This window comes from Microtus ochrogaster, chromosome 1 (genome assembly GCF_000317375.1).
Source record: "Microtus ochrogaster isolate Prairie Vole_2 chromosome 1, MicOch1.0, whole genome shotgun sequence".
NCBI lineage: Eukaryota > Metazoa > Chordata > Mammalia > Rodentia > Cricetidae > Microtus > Microtus ochrogaster.
The window spans coordinates 56,267,571-56,292,917 of NC_022009.1; the positions used below are offsets into that span (position 1 = coordinate 56,267,571).

At 36.8% G+C, this 25,347-nt stretch overlaps 1 protein-coding gene across 7 annotated transcripts in view; it reads right to left on the reverse strand.

Moving 5' to 3' along the window:
* Nucleotides 1-25,347, reverse strand: part of Mipol1 (mirror-image polydactyly 1) — a 261,950-nt gene that overhangs the window by 121,381 nt on the left and 115,222 nt on the right. For 6 of the 7 annotated variants that reach the window (XM_013347311.2, XM_013347297.2, XM_005343709.3 and 3 more), the window contains one exon: nt 10,400-10,507. The exons of the other annotated variant lie outside the window; for it this stretch is intronic. In XM_013347311.2, the coding sequence (XP_013202765.1) occupies nt 10,400-10,507 (108 nt within the window). The remainder of the gene's footprint in view (nt 1-10,399; nt 10,508-25,347) is intronic. 7 annotated transcript variants of the gene reach the window in all.

A 25,347-nucleotide genomic window follows, 5' to 3' on the forward strand; every position in this document is an offset into this window, starting at 1 on the left:
CTAGAAACCAAATGAGTGAGTACATCCCATATTCCTCTTTTTGGGTCTGGCTTATCTCACTCAGGATAGTGTTTTCTATTTCCGTCCATTTGCATGCAAAATTCAAGAAGCCATGGCTATCCTAGAACTCATTTCTTAGGTCAGGCTGGCTTCAACTTCACAGAGGTCTGCCTGCCTCTTCCTCTAGAGAGGCTGGCTTATATTCTGCATTATAAAAATAAAGTATTTTTTCCCACATAATATTCATATTATACTCTAAATCTATAAAATTACCAAACAGAACTACAAAATTTATCTACAATTTTCTGCTTTTTAAACTTTGTCAAAGCTTCCACCATCCCCACTGAACATAAATTACAATGACAACAATAATGGGTACCTTCTTGCCACATCATACAGACATTTTTATCTTCTTGACACAGCTGTAGTATTTAACAGGTGTGCTACTCCCACTGTGATACTTTATTCAGTTGTGACTATATGCTAACAAAATTCATTTGATGTGTTCAGGTACATATGGCAATTGATCAATATCTTTGATTCTTGAGTGTCAAACAAATGCTATTAGTAAACTCAGAAGCAAACAAAGTTAAACAAAAGTCCATCGCCGGGAAGTGGTGGCCCACCCCTTTAATCCCAGTACTCAGAAGTCAGAGGCAGGTGGATCTCTGTGAGTTCAAGGCTAGCCTGGTCTACAGAGCAAGTTATAAGGCAGCTCCAAAGCTACACAGAGAAATCCTGCCTCGAAAAACCAAACCAACCAAACAAAAAAGTTCTTGACATCATGGAGTATTCACTATTAGGAAAACAGAGTATCACAGTAATAACTGATACATATATATGTATTATATATAGAATATATCTACACACACATATATATGTATGTACACTCACATTATGTATATAGGCAAGCATGTCACAGAAAAAGAAGGAAGGTAACAAAGGAAGTGCTGACGGTATGAACAGGCTGCCACACAAAGCAGGTTGGTCAGAGAAGGCCGTGCTGTTCCAGAAGTATTTCAAAAGATATGAAAAGGGTACAAGCAAATTTTATTTAGGGAGAAGAACTCTCCTTAAAAGTGAAAGCAGAAAGTATGAGGCTCTGAGGCACAAGCATGCTGGTATGTTCCAGGAGAGTCGCATGTGTCCAGTGTCTAAAGTGAAGTATGGTAACAAAAGTGTAATATAATCTAACTTACAGTCTGACAAGCTCATCATGAAGGTCGTGCAGAGAACAGAAGAAGACAAAGACAGATACAGGTTAAGAGAGTTTGTTAACAATTGAGGCCCAGGTGAAACAGCTTAACATACAGTAGTCATGAAAGTGGTAAGGATAACCGAAACCTTGATGTGCATGAGATGTACAAGAACTACTTTGCAGATGCTAAGTAGAAGGTGAGAGAAGGAACGAGGCCAGGACTAACTCTACTTATTTTGGTAAATATTACTGATAAGATAAAAGGATGGTTTTTTAGATGTAGCTCCAGATGGGCATATTTAGGTGGCATGATAACTGGTTTGGAGCGAGGAATGTAGTACAGTGACCAATAAAAACTCCAAGTAAGGATTTTATTTTGGCATAATATTGAAATGAAAGGTAGTCTCTTACCTGACCCCTCCAAAGGTCCTTGCTTCCTGGTATTTATGTCCCATGCATTCACCTTCCCTTTGATGTGCACTGGACTTAGTATCTCAATTTTTGAAATAATTTTCAATTTTTAAAAATTATCTTCACCAAATTGGACTGTAGGCAAATCTGTGGAGGAATTTTCTTGATTCTCGATTGACACTGGAAGGTGCGACCCACCACGGGTAGAGAAGCACCTCTGAGAAGTTTCCTTGGGTTATGTAAAAAGGAAAAGGAGTAAGCTGTGAAGGCAAACTGGTAGTATTGCCACTGGACTCTGCTTCAGTTCCTGCTTCTAGGTCCCTGCCTTGAGTATATTTTATGAGATGCTTTTATTATTCATAGTATTTATCACAGCAATACAAAGCAAGCTAACACACATCCCTTTGTCCACACATCTTTTCTAACTGTCTGGTTTATAAAAAAATTCATCTATACAGTGTGCATAGTGTTGGCCTTTGGAGAGTTTCTTTCAAGTATAGCATGTGTTTAACTGTACTCACCCCACACCTTCTATCTTCCCTCCTCATCCTTCTCCCATCCTATTTGTCTCCTTCTGTTCTCCAGTCTCCTCCTACTCTTATGCCATAAGTCTTGTGTGCATGTGCATGTCTGTGATGTATTGCTATTAAATCTAGGATTAAAACATGAGATAAAGGCTGGGGAGTGGCTCGGCGGTAAAGTGTGAGAACTGAAGTATGGATCCCAGCACTGTGTAAATGTCAAGTGAGCCTAAGTAGCCTGTGCTCTCTGCACTTGGGAAGTAAAGGTTTGAGCATCTAGCTAGTGATACTAACAAAATTGGGGACCTCTAGCTTTTGGTGAGAATCTCTGCCTAATATATACAGTACAGAGTGATGGAGGGAGCCATGGGATATAAGTGTGTGCAACTACACATGCAACATATATACATACACTGCACAGAAACAAAATGAGGATATATGCACCACTTGTCTTTGAGTCTGCCTTATCTTGCTTACTGTGATATCCAGTTACATTCACTTTCCAGCAAACATTTTTCTTTTAAATTAAAACATTATTATTAAGAGCTTTGAAATAATAAAACACTACCCAGAGAGATGAGCCAAACCCTAAGTCTATTTATCTCAGTTAAGTTCTATACACTTAGAATATACACTCTGGGGTTATGGAGTTTCACATTGGATTGTACCTTCACTATCAATTATATTCTTATGTATATTATCCACAAAACTTACACATTCTGTAGAGGGTTAATATCTAAAATATCTAAGAACAAAGGAAAAAAGTAAACAAAAATGGGATGGCAAGAAAACAACTCAATTAAAAAAATGAGGCACAGATTTAAACAGATAATTCTTTTTTATTCTTAACATAATTTTTATATACTCCAATCCCACCCACTTCCCAGTCTCTCCATATCTGCTCTTCATCCTTGTAGTGTCCCCCCACAAAGGAAAATTAAAAATAAAATAATAAAAATAAGATAAAATTAAAAATGCAAATAATATTAATTAAAAACAAAAACCAAAGAAATCAAACAAACAAAACCCACTTCACTCCTCCATCTTTCCTGTCTCTTCATCACCTCTTCATTTTGTCTTGGCATTGGGAGCGGCTGTGTAGACCCTTTTGTTCAAACAGCTTTACTTGGAAATGTTCATGATATCATGTGTTGTTGGTCAGGTTCAAGTCCTCTGGCTTCTGGTACACCATCAGTACTGGATACTCTCCTAAACTCCTCCTGGATATCCTGCAGTTACCCTGAATCATACAGGTCTTGCAGCTGTCGTTCTACAGGACCAGTCCCTGCATGTGCACCAGCAGGTCATAAATGGGGTTTTGTATTTTAATAGGATTCCTATGTGTGCAAACATGCATGTCTCTCTTTGCATATGTATTTCTTATGCTTTTTCTCTGGCTCTTAATTTTCTGTTTGTTTAATTTGTACTATTCCTATTTGTTTGTTTTGTTCTATTTATTTTATTTTTATTATTATTCTTTAGATGCCTGTTTGCTTTCTAAGAAGAGACAAAAATGATGTGGATTTGAATGGACAGGGAAGTATTTGGAAGAATTTGAGGGAGGGGAAACCATAACAAAAACAATATAACAAAATAAACATATACACAAGAAAAAACAAGAACAATTAGCTTTATATCTCTATGATTTATATAACTATTATCTGGATTTCATATATCATCACCTAATATCTACCCTCTTTGTTTCTACATGTCCCACATTTGCTTATCCAATTAAATAAATAAAATAAATAAATAAAAAAATATAGGCTAGTTTCCAAAGTGGTTGCACAAGATTGCATTCCCACCAGAAATGGATGAGGGTACCCCTTCCTCCACAGCCTCTCCAGCAAAGGCTATCATTGGAGTTTTTTATTTTCATTATGACAGGTGTAAGATGATATCTCAAAGTTGTTTTGATTTGCATTTCCCTGATCGCTAAGGAGGTTGAGCATGACCTTAAGTGTCTTTTGGCCATTTGAACTTCTTCTGTTGAGAATTCTCTGTTCAGTTCAGTGCCCCATTTTTTAAATTGGGTTAAATCAGTGTTTCGGTTTCTCAGGAAATTCGGGATCAACCTACCCCTGGACCCAGCAATACCACTCCTGGACCCAGCAATACCACTCCTGGGAATATACCCAAGAGATGTCCTATCATATGACAAGAGCATTTGTTCAACTATGTTCATAGCAGTACTATTTGTAATAGCCAGAACCTGGAAACAACCTAGATGCCCTTCAATGGAAGAATGGATGAAGAAAGTATGGAATATATACACATTAGAGTACTACGCTGCGGTAAAAAACAATGACTTCTCGAATTTTGCATGCAAATGGATGGAAATAGAAAACACTATCCTGAGTAAGGTAACCCAGACCCAAAGAGATGAACATGGGATGTACTCACTCATAATTGGTTTCTAGCCATAAATAAGGGTCACGGAGACTACAATTGGTGAACCTAAAGAAGCTAAGTAAGAAGGTGAACCCAAGGAAAAACATATAGTTATCCTCTTGGCTATGGGAAGTAGACGAAATTGCCGGGGAGAAAATTGGGATCTTGGGGGTAGGGTGGGTTGGAGGTAAGGGGAGATGGGGAGAGAAAAGGAAGAAGGGGAGGATGGGGAGAACTTGGGGAAAAAGGATGATTGGGATAAAGGAAGATTTGATAGGGGAGCATGGAAGCACAATTCTTAGTTATGGGAGCCACCTTAGGGTTGGCAAGAGACTTGAACCTAGAGTGGCTCCCAGGAGCCCAAGGCGATGTCCCCAGTTAGTTCCTTGGGCAGCTGAGGATAGGGAACCTGAAATGACCCTATCCTATAGCAATACTGACGAATATCTTGCATATCACCATAGAACCTTCATCTGGTGATGGATGGAGATAGAGACAGAGACGCACACTGGAGCACTGGACTGAGCTCCCAAGGTCCCAATGAGGAGCAGAAGGAGGGAGAACATGAGCAAGGAAGTCGGGACCACGAGGGGTGCACCCACCCACTGAGACAGTGGGGCTGATCTATTGGGAGCTCACCAAGGCCAGCTGGACTGTGACTGAAAAAGCATGGGATAAAACTGGACTCTCTGAACATGGCGAACAATGAGGGCTGATGAGAAGTCAGGGACAATGGCACGGGGTTGTGATCCTACTTCATGTTCTGGCTTTGTGGGAGCCTAGCCAGTTTGGATGTTCACCTTCCTAGATATGGACGGAGGGGGGAGGACCTTGGACTTTCCACAGGGCAGGGAACCCTGACTGCTCTTTGGTCTGGAGAGGGAGGGAGAGAGGAGTAGGGGGAGGGGGAGAAGGGTGGGAGGAGGGGGAGGGAAATGGGAGGCTGGGAGGAGGTGGAAACTTGTTTTTTTCCTTTTCTCAATAAAAAAAAAGAAACCATGAAAACTAAAAAAAAAAAAATTATAGGCTAGGAGCTGAATATTAGGGAGAACACGTGGTATTTTTTCTTTCTGAGACTATGATCTCACTTAATAGTATACTTTTTAAGTCCATTCATTTCCCTTCAAAATTTTATGACTTCATATTTCAAAGAACAGAATAGTATTTCATTTTATATACCTGTAACAATAAACATGAGGTGCAAGCATCTCTGATAGGATGAGGCGTGCTCTGGGCGTATGTCAAGGAGTGAAACTGCTAGGTGATAGTTCTCATTTCAGTCTTTCGAGGAATCTCCAAAATGATTTCTATTTGTATTCATTTTATGCCCCAAACATCAGTCTAAGGTTTGCTGTCATATTTCTTTATGACAGCTATTCATGCTGGGATAAGGTGGTGTCTCAGACTCCAGCAAATCTGCATTTCTTTGATGGTTAGGGACACTAAACACTCTAAGTACTTAATGGCCATTTGTGTTTGTTTTTTGAAAACGTCTATTAGATTTGTTAGTTCATTTGCTGACTGGCAGAGTTATTTCTTTGGTATTTAACTTCTTCAGTTCTTTGTAATCTCTGGATATTATTCTCTTGTCTACAGTGTGACTGGCAAAGATTTTCTCCCATTCTGCGAACTGTCCATTGCTCTGCTGATGGGCTGTGCTGACTTTTCATGTACATGTACTCCCATCAGCTGATACTGAGGGCTCAGCTCTGTGTTACTGGTGTGCACAAAGAAATTTCTTACTTATTACAGTGACTCAAGGAGATTTCCCCACATTTTCTTCTAGATATTTCAACACTTCAAGCTTTAAGTTAAGATTTTTGATTCATTTGGAAACAAATTTTGTACAAGGTTAAAGATATGAATTTAATTTATTCTTCTGCATAAAGATATCTAGTATGATTTGCTGGTATGATCTGTTTAACAGGCTGTTCTCCAATGTATATTTTTGCCTCCTTGGCAAAAACTAAGTTGGCATAGCTTTACCATTTTACTTTTGAGTCCTTTATTCCAATGGTCTACCTATCTATTTTTATGTCAGTACCACCAGGCTGTCTTTATTACTATAGCTCTGCAGTATAATTTATGTTTGGTTATGCTAATGCCTCCAGCAAAGGTCCAACTCTTTGTTTGGTTAGTTTTGTGTACTGCTCTTTTAATCTCTACTTCATTAGCTTCTTCTCTGAGCTTTATCATTTCCCACCCCATCTACTGTGACTGGGAATGGCTGTTTGTTGTATTTTGAAAACACCGCATTAGGTTTTATGACATGAGCACTTATTGTTATAAATTTTCTTCATAAGATTTCTTTGGCTGTTTTCCACATGTTCTGATAGGTTGTGCTTTCATTATCATTTGCCTTTAAGAAATTTTAGTATTCCTCTGTGATTTTTTTAAATGGCCACTGTTATTCAAAATGTATTTTTTATTCTCAATTTTTCTTATGGTTTATATATTTCTAGTTTCATTCGATTGTGGTTGGACAGAACATAAGTAATTTTTTATTCATTGAGATATGATTTATGTTCTATAATATTTTGGAGAAGGTTCCAGGTGCTGTCAAGAAAAAAAATCCATATGGAAACCCACTATTTGGAAACTTCCTAAAATATATCCACATATAAAAAGAGTTTAAATGGAGTTACTTTGTAATGGGGGAAATAACCCTAACTAGATACTACCATATAAAACCCACAGTATCAGGAATGGGTTACTTCCATTTGACATGTTGCCAATGGTACCCCATAAGTGCCCTAAAATTACAGGCTACTGCCATGGCTCTTGGTTATCCTCCATGCAGAGCTTGACAATGAGACCCTATTGCTGAGGATATCACTTATTTGAATCATAAACACGGAGAAATCGAGTGTGTGCTGACCTCAAAGCTTCATCCCTACTAGCATTTAGCTTCCATAATGCTGGAAGGTGCTATGAATAGTATCAGAGAAGAACAATCATCACATTCACCCAGTTCTAAACCCTTTTGAACTACAATGATGTCTGGCTTGACAAGAAATGCCCACTGTTGTAACAGTGGCACACATGTTATGGTTTTAACCAACCACTTTCTGGTTCAATTTAAGGCCATCTTCATGGAATGGAACCCATACCCAGCACTGTTCATGAGGCCAAGAACCAGGGCTAGATATACCATAGGCCCTAAGAGAGAACCTACTACTGCTGTTCTGCTAAGCAAATATAGTATTTAAAAGATCCCTAATGAACTATCACAGTAGCCATAGATCAGCATGTCTCTCAACTGTCAACAGAGAAGCTTCTCCTTGTAGTAGATACAATTAACACAGAGACACAGAACTGGTCAATGCCTAAGAGACTTTGGAGTGCAACTGTCCCATTTACGTCTGTGATGTGCAGTCCATTCTTCAAGTCACAGAAATATTGGTAAAAGAGTAAGTATTAAGATTATAAGAGCCAGAGGTTGTAGTTGATTTCAAGAAAATAGTGCTTTGTACGTAACAGATTTGCATATCTGAACTCATAGAGACTGTGACCTGTATAAGTTCAAACCAGACAAAATCCCAGCACAAAGCAGGGCAACAGGTATGAAGGCTGATTCCTGATTGAGAAGTTATTGGTACCTGATAGCTTCTGAGAGAGGGAGAGTCAGTTTTCTTTAATGGTGTGAACTGTGGTATATTCAAGGTCAGGACACCACACTAAGAATAGTTGGGTAACAGAAACTAGACTCAATGGCGAGGAGAGGGAGAGGGAGGAAAAGAGAGAGAAGAGAGACAGAACATTAATTTGGTTAAGTAGGGAGGTGGTAGTGGATCTAGAGAAGTTGGGGTAGAGTGACTATGATCAAAATACATTGTATAAAATTTGCTAAAAATTAATATAATAATATTTAAAATCTTTGTTGGTATAGAAAAGAAAGCCTATTAAAATTCACAAAAAAATCTGATGTTATCCACCATAAAATTATCTAGAAAGAATTTTCTGGATATTAGGAAAAACAGGCATGTTTATTTGAATAATAATAATAAAATACCTTAAAGTGTTTCCTTGTATATTGATTGCAGCTTTGCCATCATTACCACTTCACAGAGTTCTACATAATATATGATCACTAACTTTGATTTTTTTTAACCAAATATATTTTCAGTATAACTGAGTCAAAAAAGAAAAAAAAATTCAATTTTTTTTACCTTATTTAAATTTATATTTATCAAGATTGATGATAGGACATGTAATATCAGAAATACTGCTGAGATTAAATATTTCTAAAGACAATCACTCTTTTTAAAATGTTCTTAATGTCCATTTAGCTACAAAATTAATGTTTAATCAGTTAATATTCTATAGTACATATAAATGGACTGATAATTTCATATCAAACGTGTCCTTCATAACTTGAATGACAACCAGAAAAATATTACCAAATGAAGAGTAAGATTTCCCCAAACAACTCCTATTAAAACAAATTTTAAAACTGTGATTTAGGATGAATAAATAAATGTGGGTCAGAGAGATGGCTCAGTGGTTAAGAGCACTTGTTCTTACAGAGGACCTGCCTGGGTTTGGGTCCTAGCAGGCACGCTGAAGTTCACAACTCTGTCACTCTAGCTCCAGTGATAGCAAGTCCTCTTTTGTCTTCCAAAGGCACTAATACATGGTGTACATACACACATGCAAGCAAACACTAATACACATAAAATGAAACTAAATAAATCTTTTTAAAAAAGAATAAGGAGATGTATTATAACTGAACATAGTCTTATACTAAACTTGTTTTCTGTGATGAAATACTTAAAAATAGACTAAAACTCAGCATTATGCATGGCAGATATTTTTAACAATTTCAACATAAACAGAGCTTTTACAAAGACTAAATTGATGAACTGACTCTTCCCCTTCTCTTTTCTAGGACTTAAAGTTAGCTTTATTTAAAAGATGCAAGAGATGAATTTAATGTGACTAACTATAGCACAAGTCTAGAAAATCTCTTGTATAATAAACACATGATTTTTGTTTCTCAAATACTAAACTTGATAATGAACATGCAAACACCTTGAGGGGCAAAGACTATGAGTGTTTCATAGACACTTTACTAAAAACTAAAGTAACTTAAAAGTTAATGGAAGGGCACGGAGGTGCACAGCTTTAATTCCAGCACTCAGGAGGCAGAGGCAGTTGGATCTCCTAGTTCAAGGCCAGCCTATTCTACAGAGTGAGTTTCAGGACAGCCAGGACGATAGAAAAACCCTGTCTTGAACCCCTCCCCTCAAAAACAATAACAGAAAGGGAAAAAAAAGTAGAATGGGAAGTCATGAGCACAGCCCCCACACAAACAGTAAGACTCAGAATGTTTTTTCTGCTTCACGATTAATGTATCTGTATTGCACTGAGATAGAACATGCCATAAAATACATGTCACATGTTTCAAGCTCTAGTTGAATACACCATCTTTCTTTTCTTTCTTTTGTTTTAACAATTTAAGTATTCCTTCAATTTCCAAACAAATCCACATGTCCTTCAAGCAGCGTTAGCTCTCTGGATGACAAATACTACAACACATTTAAAATTGTGTAACAAATGTTGCTACAAAGAAAAGGCTGATGATTTATCATTTAAGTATAAAAGGTAATAACATAAAAATATAAATAAAATAAATATATACACCAGAAGTTTTTAATATACGACCACTCAAAATTCAGAATTTTTTTTCCTGTACACATACATGAAATAAAATAATACCATAACAGAAGGGTGCTGTGTCTGTGTTTAAAGAAGGGGTTGTTGGCAAACAGCACGGCTCACTATTGCTGAAATGTACACAACTGATATATGCAGCACAGAAAGCTGGCACGGAGGGCTTACAACCTTAATTTGCCTGCAAGAAGGAATGGCCATTTACCTTCAGAGCACGTTCCTGATTGTTTTCAGCAGTCGGATGTCTCGTGTTGTTTGCTGAAGTCTGCTTCTGCTCTTTCAGACGATGAAGCTCCTGGTGCAGCCGTTTGCACTGCCACATGGGAAGAATCCCATTAAGTAAAGGAGTTAGCATTTTTTTAACCAAGCCATATGAATTAATGTAAATAACACCACTGTATTCTCTCAGAGACAAGGATTTCTTTTGCAACAAAAATGATAGGTATAAATAATGTTAAATACAAACAACATAACCACTATTTATAGAACTTTGGTAATTCAGTTACAATTTTCAATTAGTCTTATTATAAATATTATATTGAAAACATTTAGTTTCATAAAATTAGGATCAAACTATTTCAAATAATTTTAGTTCCTGGTCAAATAGCTCTAGTTAAAAACCCACTGTTGAATAAAAAGCAAGCATCTAAAATCATATTGAATTTGTAATAAACTATAATAATGTAGTCTATGATAAACTTATATTAATATTCTCTAAGTAAAAATGCCTAAAGAATCAATCCAATTTTTAGCTATTTAAATCATTTTACATAATAACTATACAGACTATAAGAAGATATGGTGCAAATTAAGATGATATGAAGTTATAATGGGACACTACTTAAAGCAATAAACTATAAAACCCATGGTTCCGAAAAGAAATTAAAATTTACTCCTCATTTTATCTATTTTAAAAATAATATATTTGAGAAATAACCAATAAATGGGCATACTGATTTAAGATCTGAACAACACCCTTTAAGACTACTTGACAAATGGAACTTGCCATAATGAATAGAAAAAGATTCATTTTCATGGTACAACCAAAATGTAGCTATAATCCAAATCCGTACTTCTTACTCTGGCCCCAGCTACAACGTATCATCTGTATCAGTACCTCCTTGGGGTAATATACAAATCTTTTGAAAAGTAAAAAGACTGAACAGACATTCAGTGTCGATTTAGATTACATGATGTTGATATACACATATAAAATTGACTGTACACAGCTCATACATGTACAATATTCTTAGCACATTTACCAATTAAATAAAATAACCACAAAAATAAAGACATTTCAAGTTCATACTAATTTAAATTATCTGACAGCTTTGTGAAGATAAATTCTGGGGGATTGAAGTAATGATTTAGAAGGAAAAGTACTTGCTGCACAAATGAGGGTCCGAGTTTCCATCACTAGAACAAACTGAAAAGTCAGATGTGGTACTATGTCTTCAGTCCCAGTGCTCCTACAGCACAATGGGAGGCAGAGATGGGAGAATCTCCATAAGCCATGGGCCAGAGGGCTTGTCTCAAATAAAGTGAGAAGTGAGGACTGACAGGAATGTTATCCTTACCACTCCACATGCATGCCATGGCATGTGTAAGCCTCTGCTCACACAAAGGAGCATGAAAATGCACACGTATGTACATCGTACAAACACACAGAGGTAACATGTTCTGAACATATGATGTACTGCCCACTGGTTAAGTGGTAGTTCTCTTACACTGTATATTCATTCAACTGTGTTATGTGACAACCTAATTCACTTACAACATTTTAAATATTATGTAAAAACTCTGAGACATGTTTCCTTTCATTATTATTTGGAGGGAACACATGATTACCATTACAGTTTACCTATTTTTGTTCTTTTTTTCAGCTAACAAGAAGAAAGTTCGTCTTATAGTGAAAATAAAAATTATACATGAGAATAAATTGCATAAATAGCAACAAAGCTTTTTCTACTATTATTATCTTTTTATTTTCAATTAATTTTTATAAAGAAATGATTAAGTATCAAAAAGTTAAATACTAAATGATCTATGGAAGTCCAAAAGCAAAGTAAATAATTTCAGCTGTAGAATTATATTTTTTTTTCATGGAACAGAGTAATTCCACTTTGGGTTTATTTTGGGTATATTCTTAGGTTGATACTGAATCTAAAAGAAAATAATAGAAAAAATAAAGGGAGAAGCATCAAGGAAATATTGGAAAGTAAGAACATTCCTCAGTTGAGTTTTGCTCTTCCTAGGTGACTCTAGTTTGTGTCAAGTTGACAGAAACTAACGTGCACTGCACTTTTGACCCTCTTGTGCCGAATGTAAAAGAAATGCTTGTAACATACAGTTAAGAGCAGGTATTTTGATGGTAGATACACTAATCATATTAGAGACATTATCTTCTATTACTAGCCTGCCAAAAGGTCCACCTCCTCCTCTGTAAAATTCTGTCGGGTTTCATTGTCTTTGAACCAATTGTGTTAATCTGATAGATTATCTCAGTTTTCTAATAGAAGACAATCCTTGCCATTATGAGGTCTACCTGATCATCACATATATTGGTTATGCCCATTGTATAAATGTATGTGTACATTTAATTTGGTTTGTAATTTATCTCAGATTTCTGGTAAGTTACTATGTGGTAGATGCATTTGGGTTGTGCTTTCTAGTGCTGTTTCCAAAGCTAAACTTCATTCATTAAAAAAAGAACTTGTTCATTTCTCTGAAACAGTTTATATAAAAGAATTCTTCAAAAGGGATTAGTAGATATGCCCCATCAAACCATTTGCATTTCTTCCCTGGATTCAAATTCTTTTTCAGAAGTACAACTTTCAAAATTCTGTTTATGGGGATAGTTCTTTCTCTAGAAACCTGATTATTTGTCCCCCGTATTCTTCAGTAAAGAAATGTTGTGTAGCTGTCAACCTCATGTAAATAAGAGAGCTCTGTGGCAATGTGAAGTCACTCTGATAGAATACTAATCCCTTTGTATGCTGATTCATCTTTCTCAGGGCTGTTCTAACCAACAATATAACTCCTGGTTATGTTTAACTTTGGCGTTCTACAGTTCTGGAGCATGTTGTGAATTTAGAGGTATTTTCTTTTTACCATCTTATCATTTTACCTGGACACTTGACAGAGCGTTCACCTACCATGCGCCAGGCCCTGAGTTTGATACGCAGCACTAGACACAAACACATATGCACACACATGAACACACATGCACACATACAGTCACACACACTGTCTTAAGACTTCTAACACAGTTATCATCTTAGGACATTACCTTCTTCTAATTAAACGTTTACTAGTCGTATTTTAAAAACACTTATTTAATGTGTGTGTGTGTGTGTGTGTGTGTGTGTGTGTGTATGTGTGTGTACTGTGTCATACATACTGAAGTCAGAGAACAATATACAGGGGCTGATTTTTCCTTCCACTGTGTGAGTACCAGGAGCAGAAATCAGGACTTCAAGCCTTGGCCCTGGTGCCTTTGCCCTCTGTCCCATCTCAGTAACCCTCTCTCATAGTTTTAAAAGCATGTGTGTTATGGACTAAAAATAACCATCGTTAACTGAGACTCTTGTTTCTGTCTTCAGCTGTTCTCCCTGTATTCATTTACTTGAAAATGTTGATGATCATAGTTTTCATTCATACGGGTTTCTTATATTCTTCTTCAGTTCGGTCCATCTTTTCCCTCATATTGTTATCATGTTTTTCTCTTGTCACAAAGTATTACGTCTCAAGTTTGTAACCGCACTTTAATTGTTCCCCTAGGTGAACTGCTTTCTCATGTTAGGTATGCTGCTTTTCTGTGCCTGTCTTCAACAGTGATTCCTTCATTGGCACTATTCACTGGCACTTCATTGGCATTCGCTTCCCCTAGGTGACCTAACTCTACCCACTCAGAGCAGATTTATGTGATAATGTCTCAGTTTGTGGATTCATTTCCTAAGAGTTATGCAACACAAAGCTTCTATTATTGTATAATACAGGATGAGTCCTTTAACTTTTCAGCTTAATTTTCTCCATCTAGGCAAAGACAAATTTCCTATCATTTCTCTGAATATTTTTAGATCAATGTTCATGTGAAATAACTAAAGTTATAAGAGTAAGAAAAAAATGAATTTGCACAGAATTTCTCCACACCAACAACTGCATGTCAGCTAAGAAGATCACTAACCATGGCTGCTGCTGAAGCCATTACTTCTTTTTCAGGAAGCCTTGTTACAGGCACAGCTGTTCCAGAAACCTTGCATCAGCCTTTGGAGTCTTTAATCATGACAACCTTTAATGACCTTCATCTTGCACCTACTTTCACTCAGGCAAAGAGTGTGCACTTCCTGGATGACTCAGCAATGACTCGTGATTGGGGCAGATGTGAGGCTTACGACTGGGACATGACTGATGGTAGAGGAACTACATGGACACAGGCTGTGACTGGCAGAGCTGCAGGCCTGTGTGCTATCCCTGGCTGTGAAAGCCTCTTCTTGATGGTACTTTCTACTGTGCTCTTCATCACAAGCAGGGCGGGATTAGCTGCCTGTATCAACTGCAGAGGACACACCAGAGCTTTGCATCTGATCAGTGGCAGTAGCAAAGCGGTGGCACTTACAAGGAATCGCTGGATGTTTAAATTACTGAGGGTCAGTGGCTGTGAAGAACAGAAGAAAACGTAACACTGGAACTCCTGACCACTGACAGAGTTCCAAAAAAGCTGCTGGAAGAGTTAAAACTCTGGAGTCCCAACAGGTGGTGATATTTTGTTTGTGATCTAACAAGTAAAACTCGCCTGAAGATCAGAGTGCAGAGCTAGCGACTAGTCAGCATAGATCCAGGCAATGGTGGCACACACTTTTAATCCCACCACTTGGGAGCCAGAGGTAGACAGATCTCTGTGAGTTCGAAGCTACCTGGGCTTCATGAGATTGAACCAGTCTAAAATAGAAACAGACCCAGGCAGTGATAGCTATCACTTTTAATCCCAATATTTAGGAGTCACAAACCTTCGATCCCAACACTAGGGAGGTAGAGACAGGAAGGAATATGGCTGGGTGAAGAGAATATAATGCAGGATGTGAAAGGAGCTCAGACATTCAGTCGTGGCAGTCTGAGAATTAGTAGAGACAGGATCTTGCCTATTCAGTCTAAGCATTTGAAGAGATAAGAACTTCAGTGGCTGGCTGCTCTGCTTCTCTGATCTTTCAGAATTACCCCATACCTGACTCTGAGTTTTTATTATTAAGACCAATTAGAAATCACACTACAATTCAAGAGTTGTAACAACTAGCTGCTAAGTATCTTAAGAATCGAGGGATCCAACACCAAAACTCAAGAGCTCTTATACTCTTTGCTGGGTTCTGGACTGTTGGCATTCAAACTCCAGAGCAAAAAGATTCTAGCCATAGCATAGAGATCTATAAGTTACTAATTTTGAAAGATTAAAGAATCAGAGTCCAAGCCTCTGAGGTCTGAGTTTTCTTTGCCCTGAACACCGACCTTCATGAACTATAAGCCTCCAGCTTTATCACCTGAAGATTAGAGGTTATCATCTAGTTCTCAGGATCTATGTCTGTTAAGAGTGAGTTTGTATGTCCAGCTTACAAATCTGGGGCTACCATCACTGAGGGAATTGCTCTTTTCCTATTTGTTACTTTTAGTCCAATAGAACAAACCTGGAAACAACCTAGATGACCCTCAATGGAAGAATGGATAAAGAAAGTGTGGAATATATACGCATTAGGGTACTACTCAGCGGTAAAAAACAATGACATCTTGAATTTGCATGCAAATGAATGGAAATAGGAAACACTATCCTGAGTGAGGTAACCCAGACGCAAAAAGATGAATATGGTATGTACTCACTTATTAGTGGATTCTATCCATAAATAAAGGACATTGAACTTATAATTTGTGATCCTAGAGAAGCTAAATAGGAAGGGGAACCCAAAGAAAAACATGTAGTTATCCTCATGGATATTGGAAGTAGACAAAATTGCCAGGCATAAATTGAGAGCTTGGAAGTGGGAGTAATGTGGGGGTAAGGGGAGATAGGGAGAGAGAAGTGAGAAGGGGAGGATGGGGAGAGCTTGGGAGAATGGGACGGTTGGGATGGAGGAAGAGTGGTATATACCTTAATTAAGGGAGCCATTTAGGGTTGGCAAGAGACTGGACTGCAGAGGGGTTCCCAGGTATCCAAGGAAATGTCCCCAGCTTGTTCCTAGAGCAGCTGAGGAGAGGGTGCCTGAACCGGCCCTATCCTATAGCCATACTGAGGAATATTTTGCATATTACCACAGAACCTTCATCTGGCGATGGGTGGAGATAGAGACAGAGACCCACATTGGAGCACTGGACTGAGCTCCCAAGGTCCAAATGAGGAGCAGAAGGAGAGAGAAAGAGACCAAGGAAGTCAGAAGCAAGGGGTGCGCCCACCCACTGTGACGGTGGGGCTGATCTAATGGGAACTCACCAAGGCCAGCTGGATTGGGATGATGGAGCATGTGATCAAACCAGACTCTCTGAACATGGCTGACAAGGAGGGCTGACTGAGAAGCAAAGGACAATGGCAATGGGTTTTGATTCTACTGCAATATACTGGCTTTGTGGGAACCTAGTCTGTTTGGATGCTCACCTTCCTAGACCTGAAAAGATGGGGAGGACCTTGGACTTCCCACAGGGCAGGGAACCCTGACTGCTCTTTGGACTGAATAGGAAGGGGGAGGGGCAATGGGGGGAAGGGGAGGGAAATAGAAGGAGGGGAGGAGGTGAAACATTTGAATAATAATAATAAAAAAATAAAAATTAAAAAAAATTGATCACTAGAGTCACAGGCAACCCAAACTACACTAATAAGAGGAAAAGATGGGTAGACAAGGTAAGAACAAATGTAACACCACAAAGAGCAACATGACACCAGTAAAAACTAGTGAACTTTCAACATCAAGACTTGAACAACAAAATATAGATGAAACAGAAGAAAATGACCCAAAAAAATAATTTTAGAAGAATGTTTGAGGCCTTTAAAGAAGAAATGACAAATTCCCTCGAAGAAATCAAGGAAAAGACAAAAAAATTGGAAAACATCAAAAAAATCTCTTAAAGAAAACCAAGAAGAAGCGATCAAACATATGAAAGAAACTATTCAGACTTGAAAATGAAAATAGACACAATAAAGAAAACAGAAGCCGAGGGAATAACAGAAATAGAAATCATGGGAAAACAATCAGGAACTCCAAATGGAAGCATAAACAGCAGAATACAAGAGATGGAAGAGAGAATCTCAAGCGCTGAAGATACAAGAAAGGAAATAGACTCATCTGCCAAAAGAAAACATTAAATCTAACAAAAGCTTAACACAAAACATTCAGGAATATGGGACACCAAAAAAAGACCAAACCTAAGAATAAAAGGAATAATAGATATACAAGAAGGAGAAGAAGCTCAACTCAAAAGCACAGAAAACATATTTAACAAAATTATAGAAGAAAACTTTTCCAACCTAAAGAAAGATATGCCTATGAAGATACAAGAACTTTACAGAACACTAAATAGACTGGATCAAAAAATATCCCCTCACCACATAATAATAACATTAAACATACAGAATGAAGAATATTAAGAGCTGCAAAGGAAAAAGGTCAAGTAACATATAAAGGTAGACTTATCAGAATTACACCTGACTTCTCAAAAGAGACAATGAATAACACAAGGTCCTGGTCAAGCGTTATGGAGACATTAAGAGACCACAGATGCCAGCCAGACTACTATACCCAGCAAAACTTTCAATCAGCATAGAAGAACAAAACAAGATATTCTATAACAAAACCAGATTTAACTAATACCTAGTCCAAAACCCAGCCTTACACAAAGTACTAGAAGGAAAACTCTAACCCAAGGAAGTTGGCTACATCAACAAAAACATAGATTATTGATGATCTCACAGCAGCAAATCCCAAAGAAGGGAAAAACACACCAATTAACATCATCAACAGCGAAAACTAAATTAACAGAAGATAGCAATCACTGGTCATTAATATCCCTTAATACAATGGACTCAACTTCCCTTAAAAAGACACAGGCTAACAGACTGGACATGAAAACAGAATCTATCCTTCTGCTGCATACAAGAAACACACCTCAACCTCAAAGTCAGACATCACCTCAGAGTAAAGGGTTGGGAAAAAATTATGCAATCAAATGTACCTAAGAAACAAGCTGGTGTAGCTATCCTAATACCTAACAAAACACACTTCAAACTAAAACAATCAAAAGAGACAAAAAAGGACATTTCATAATAGTCACAGGAAAAATCCATCAAGAAGAAATCTCAATACTGAACAACTATGCACCCTCATATGTGAAAGAAACATTTCTAAAGCTTAAATCATACATTAAACCCCAAACACTAATAGTGGGAGACTTCAACACTCCACTCTCACCACTGGACAGGTCAGTCAGACAAAAAACTAAGAGAGATATAAGGGGACTAACAGACTTTATGACTCGAATGGACTTAACAGACATCTATAGAACATTCCATCCAAACATAAAAGAATAACCTTTTTTTTCAGCACCTCATAAAACCTTCTAAAAAATTGACCACATATTCAATAACAAAACAAATCTCAACAAATAAAAAAAATTAGATACACCCATGTATCTTATTGGATCTCCATGGCTTAAAATTAGAATTCAACAGCAACACTAATTCCAGAAATCCCACAAACATAACAAAAGTAAACAATGCTCATTTGAAGCATCAATGTGTCAAGGAATAAATAAAGGGAGAAATTAAAGACTTCCTAAAATTCAATGAAAATGACCACACAACTTACCCAAATTTATGGAACACAATGAAAGCAGTGTTAAAAGGAAATTCCATAGCACTAAATGCCTATATAAAATAGCTGGAAAATTCCCACACAAGTGAATTAACAGAATATTTAAAAACTATAGAACAAAAAGAAGCAAACCCACTCAAGAGAACTAGACAGCAGGAAATAATCAAATTGACAGCTGAAATCAATAAAATAGAAAAAAGAAAACAATACAAAGAATCAATGAGACAAAGAGATTGGTTCTTTGAGAAAAATCAACAAAATAGGCAAACCTTTATCCAAACTAACCAAAAGGCAGAGAGAGACTATCCAAATTAACAAAATAAGAAACGAAAAGGGGGACAAAACAACAGACACAGAGGAAATCAATCTGATATTCATCAGGTCATATTTCGAAAACCTGTACTTCACAAAATTGGAAAACTTAAAGGAAATAGACAACTTTCTGGATAAATAACACTCACCAAAATTAAATCAAGACCAGATAAGCAAATTAAATAGATCTATAACTGGTAAAGAAAGAGAAACAGTCATCAAAAGTCTCCCAAGCAAGGAAAGCGCAGGACCAGATGGTTTCATCTCAGAATCCAACAAGATTTTTAAAGAAGAACTAATACCAATACTCCTCAAATTGTTCCACACAATAGAAACAAAAGGAACTCTGCCAAATTCTTTTTATGAGGATAGAGTTACCCTGATACCCAAACCACATAAAGACATTGCTAGGAAAGAGAATTACAGACCAATCTCACTCATGAATATTGACGTAAAAATATTGAATAAAATACTGGCAAATCAAACTCAAGAACACATCAAAACCATCATCCACCTTGATCAAGTTGGCTTTATCCTAGAGATACAGGCATGGTTCAACAGTCAAAAAAATGCCCATTTAATCCACCATATAAACAAACTGAAAAATGAAAACCATATTTGACAAAATACAACATCCTTTCATGATAAAGGTCTTGGAGAGAGCAGGGATACAGGAATATACCTAAACATAATAAAGGCAATAAACACCAAGCCAATTGCCAACATCAAACTAAATGGAGAGAAACTCACAGCAATCCCACTGAATGGTACTCAACTTCATATGGAAAAGCAAAATACCAAGGATAGCCAAAACTATCCTGTACAATAAAAGAACTTCTAGAGGCATCACAATCCCTGACTTCAAACAAAAAAAAATGTCAGATGGAAAAAAGAAAGCATATTTAACAAATGGTGTTGGCATAATGGGATATCAACATATAGAAGAATGAAAATAGATCCATATCTATAACCATGCACAAAACACAGTTCAAATGGATCAAAGACCTCAACACAAAACCAGCCACACTGAACCTCAGAAGAAAAAGTGGGAAGTACACTTGAATAGATTGGCACAGGAGACCACTTCGTAAATATAACCCAAGTAAAGCAGACACTGAGAGCAACATTTAATAAATGAGAAATCCTGAAACTAAAAAGCTTCTATAATGCAAAGGACACAGCCAACAAGACAAAATGACAACCTACAGAATGGGAAAAGATCTTCACTAACCCCACATCAGACAGAGGTCTGATTTCCAAAATATACAAAGAACTCAAGAAATTGCTCATCAAAAGAACAAATAATCCAATGAAAAAATGGAGTACAGACACAAACAGAGAACTCTCAACAGAGGAATCTAAAATGGCAGAAAGACCCTAAAGAAAATGTTCAACATCCTCAATCATCAGAGAAATGCAAATCAAAACAACTCTGAGATTCCATCTTACACCTGTAAGAATGGCCAAGATCAAAAAACACTGATGACAACTTATGCTGTAGAGGTTGTGGGGTAAAGGGAACACTCCTGCATTGCCGGTGGGAGTGTAAGCTGGTACAGCCCCTTTGGATGTGTATGTGGTGATTTCTCAAAAAATTAGAAAACAACTTTCCTCAAGACCCAGTAATACCACTTTTGGGCATATATCCAAATGATGCTTAATTGTACCACAAGAGCATATGCTCAACTATGTTCATAGCAGCATTGTTTGTCGTATCCAGAACCTGGAAACAACTAAATGCCCCTTGACCGAAGAATGGATAAGGAAAATGTAGTACATTTACACAATGGAGAAAAAATAATGACATCTTGAAATTTGCAAGCAAATGGATAGAGCTAGAAAACACCATATTGAGTGAAGTAACCCAGATCCAGAAATACAATTATCATATATACTCACTCATGAGTGGTTTTTAAACACAAAACAACAAAAACCAGTCTACAGATAACAATCCCAGAGAACCTAGAAAACAATTAGGACCCTAAGAGAGACATACATGGATCTAGTCTACATGGGAAGTAGAAAAAGCCAAGATCTCCTTAGTAAATTGGGAGCATGGAGACCATGGGAGAGAGTTGAAGGGGAGGAGATAAAAAGGGGGGTGGGGCAGAGAAAAGTGTATAGCTCAATAAAATATATAAAAATAAATAAAAAGGAGAAAAGATAGCATTAAAAAACAAATTAAAAAGTTCAAAAAAAGAATGTGTACAGGAAATAAACATCACCAAAGTATGTTTTTTTAATATATACATATGAAAATGTCACAATGAATCCCATTTTTATATAAGATTTAGAAATAGTGGGGTGGTATTTCCTAGTTTAGAGATGCTTAGGATATTTCTTTTAAAATGTTTGGTGTCTAAATGGACTTGAGATTGTAATTATAAGAGTTGGACTAAAAGTAGAAATTTCTTAATAATCCTCATAAGTTCAATAATAAATGGCAAAAATTCTAGAACTGTTCTGATTTTTTTCATTTTGATAGCAATTATATCAGAAAAATATTACATTTCTGTATTTTAATATGAATAATCAGAAAGTAATTAAAATGAAGAACAATATTTTATAACTGAAATGATTAAAATAAAGATAATTATAAAATTATCACATAAATGAGGTTTGATGAAGCTTATTCATTTTCTGTAATCTCTTCCAGGCTGCAAAGACATTTATTTCTAAGACATTCACTTTACTTCTCTGGTAAGTGCAACGAGAAGGATGTGGTATTCTGATTCCTTTTATGTGGTTATAACCTTGTGTACCTGAACTTTGCAGTTAGCCGATGGTCAGGAAAACAAAATTCAGTAAATAATACCATTGTAATGAGTTGCTTCTTAAGTAAACATAAATTTATTTTAAAAATCCACAAATAAACATAGACCAACCTAAATGCAAAGTTGGCAGTTGAAGCACGGATGGGCAGTGATGCTTCGTGTACTATTGTAAACCACAGAGCTGAGTTCAGTTTTAGTGCTCACTGGATGTTAGCTGCACTTGAATTCTTTATTAAGCTCTTCTTCAGTTATTGCATTCCTGGAACCACTGAGGCTTCTTCTTGGTTTGCAAACTTTGTTTGTTTGCCATTATGAATGTTGTAATCTCATAGAACTGTCAATTACTTACGTGCTCATTCTTAATTCTCTTTTTGCAAAATCTGTTGCCCAAACATTGTTAAATCCTAACAGAAGCCACTCTAAGTTCTAAGATTACAATGGGAGAAAAACTAAAATCTTTTTTGTAAGAGCCTGAGAAACAATCAGTTGAATATTATATAAAAGTCATTCTCTTTGAGAATAGCCACTAGCACGCCTCAGACAAAAAAGTAATGGCAATCCAAGTGTCAAATTAAGCTTAATTTCAATGTACAGTTTATTAGCTATATAAATTCCAACATGAAAGGGGAAGGTGGGTACGAAGTCCCACACATAGCTAAAGTACTACTGGCATTTGATAAGTGCTGGAAGATGAGACAGTTATCTTCAATGGTGTGACTTCTGGTATGTTGGCCATTTTCAAGGGCAGGCCCCACACCCAGGAATAATTGGTAGTTGGCAGAAACAAACTGAACTCAGCTAGTTTTAAGTGGAGATAAATATAAATGTGAAGTTGGGCAGGTGAAAAGGTGGAGATGGGTCTGAAGGAGTGGGTGCATGAGGGAAAAACGTGATCAAAGTAACTATATGAAGCTGTCAAAAATAATTACAACACTGTGGTAGTCTGAATAGGAATAGCCCCCACACACTCATTCATGAATTTGAGTGCTAGACCCATACATAGTGGCACTATTGGGAGGTGTAGGCTTGGAGGTCTCGTATGCTCAGGCTATTCTAGTGTGACAGTTTCCTTTTGCTTTCTGGCAATCAAGATGTAAAACTCTCAGCTCCTTCTTGAGCATCAAGTCTGCTGGCATGATGCCATGTTTCTTGCCATGAACATCATGGACTCACTCTCTGAAACTGTAAGCCACCCAAAAATAAATGTTTTCCTTTATATGAGTTGCCATGGTCATGGTGTCTCTAAACACCAATACAAACCCTAAGACAAACATCAATAGAAAAAAGTCAATACACTCTGGCAGACTGATAGTCAACACTTAAAAATTCATAAGGTTAAAACACCACAAGCCTTAGGTTCTGAGAAAAAAGAAAAGAGCCTCTGGGAGCATAATTACCTGGACATCGTTTTTCCATAAAACTTATTCTCCAGGAGACCATACATCCTTATATATATTCAAAATATTTTGAAATTGCTATTATTGATGCCATGTCCACCTGTATCAATTATGACTGAAAGTTCCTTATCCATGGTTCGGTTGCATCAACTTTGTACATTCAAGGAGGGCAGGAACACATTTTGAAAATTCAAAACATATTACTTATGGCTTGATATACATTTTTTCCTGCTTCATAATCCATTCATGTTTAACTAGATTTCTACCTGAAACTCCATAGATGTTTAGTTCACTTCAAGAACTAAGACTTATTTGGTTCTCAAACTGAAGTTTTACCCTATTGGCTCACATTCATTGAGATTGAAACTTTTATACTCTATACTGCAGGAGGAAATAAATGCTCAATCTCATTCACCTCTGAACCCTGTGAGCTACAATAATGACCTGTCTGAAAGATATGTTCATATGTGCAATGGTGGCACACAAGTTATAGAGAAACCAATAACTTTTAAAGACTGGATTTAAGACCTGCTCCATTAGATAGAATAAATGTTATGTGACTAAGCAAACATGTTTTGATTAGATTTAAGGCCTGCTCAATGAGATGGAACCCATGTGGCTAGCTAGAGAGGTCAGGGGCCCTGTGGGAAGCTTATTACTATTATTTTGATAAATGAACACAGAAATAAAGCAACTTCTAATGATATGTGTCCATACTCATGTCTAAGTGAATTAGACATTTTTCATCAGAGAAGCTTCTTGCAGTAGACAGTAATTAGCACAGAAACCCACGACTTACGCAGACTATGAGAGATTTCACAAGCTCAGCTCTACACAGGATGTCAATAACACTTTTCCACTCAAGGCTCACTGATCATGCAGAAGAGGGGAGATTTTGGATATGGTAGATGATTTCAAGGAAACAGAATTTTCCAGACATTGCAGGGCATTTGCATTTATGAATTCAGAGACTGACAGAATGTACAGGACCTGCACAAGTTCAAGCCAGAAAAAAAGTTCCAGAAATGAGTAAGGGAAGTAGATGAAAAGTCCTGTCTCTACCTAAGAAGCTAACTGCAATTGACAGCTGCTGGGAGGATGAAAAATATCAATGTTTTCAGGAGAGTGACACTAGATACATCAACTACAACACAGGACAGGTGCTGTGCTTAGCGAACACAAACACTAAACATTTAACTCTGTCTCTGTCTCTCTCTCTCTCTCTGCTTTTCTCTCTCAGAATATACATTTTTATTGGCAGAAAGAGGAGGGGAGTCTGGTAACGAAAATAATAATGATCAAAATATATTGAACAAAATTCTTAAAGAATAAATAAAACATATTAAAATATATGTTCTTATAGATGGTCAAATGAGAAAATAATGGCAGCTTGTTATATTAGACCATTCTTATTTATGGGAACCAGTATATTGTGTTATTAGTAGGACATTTCCTATGAATATGTATTTGCCTTTCCTGAACACAATACTGCTGGGAAACAGAATTATTGGGAGCTCCTAGAGTATTTTATTTACAACCATGGTATCTGCAAACATTGCTTCTGATCAAGAAACTCACTATACACCAAATTACGCATGACAATGAAGCTCTAGGAACTTACTGGGCTTTCACATTTTATCAGCCTCTTTTGATACTCATTACCAATTGATTCAAAAGAATCTCAATCAAAACCTTACCAAAAATTTATAAAATTGAAAATTATAATATTTATCAGAAATGCAAATAGAATAAATAACTCAAGCTTTAATAAGTGAAGTCGAAAGTGTTGAAATGCCTAACTACAAAATTTACAGTGTAATATGG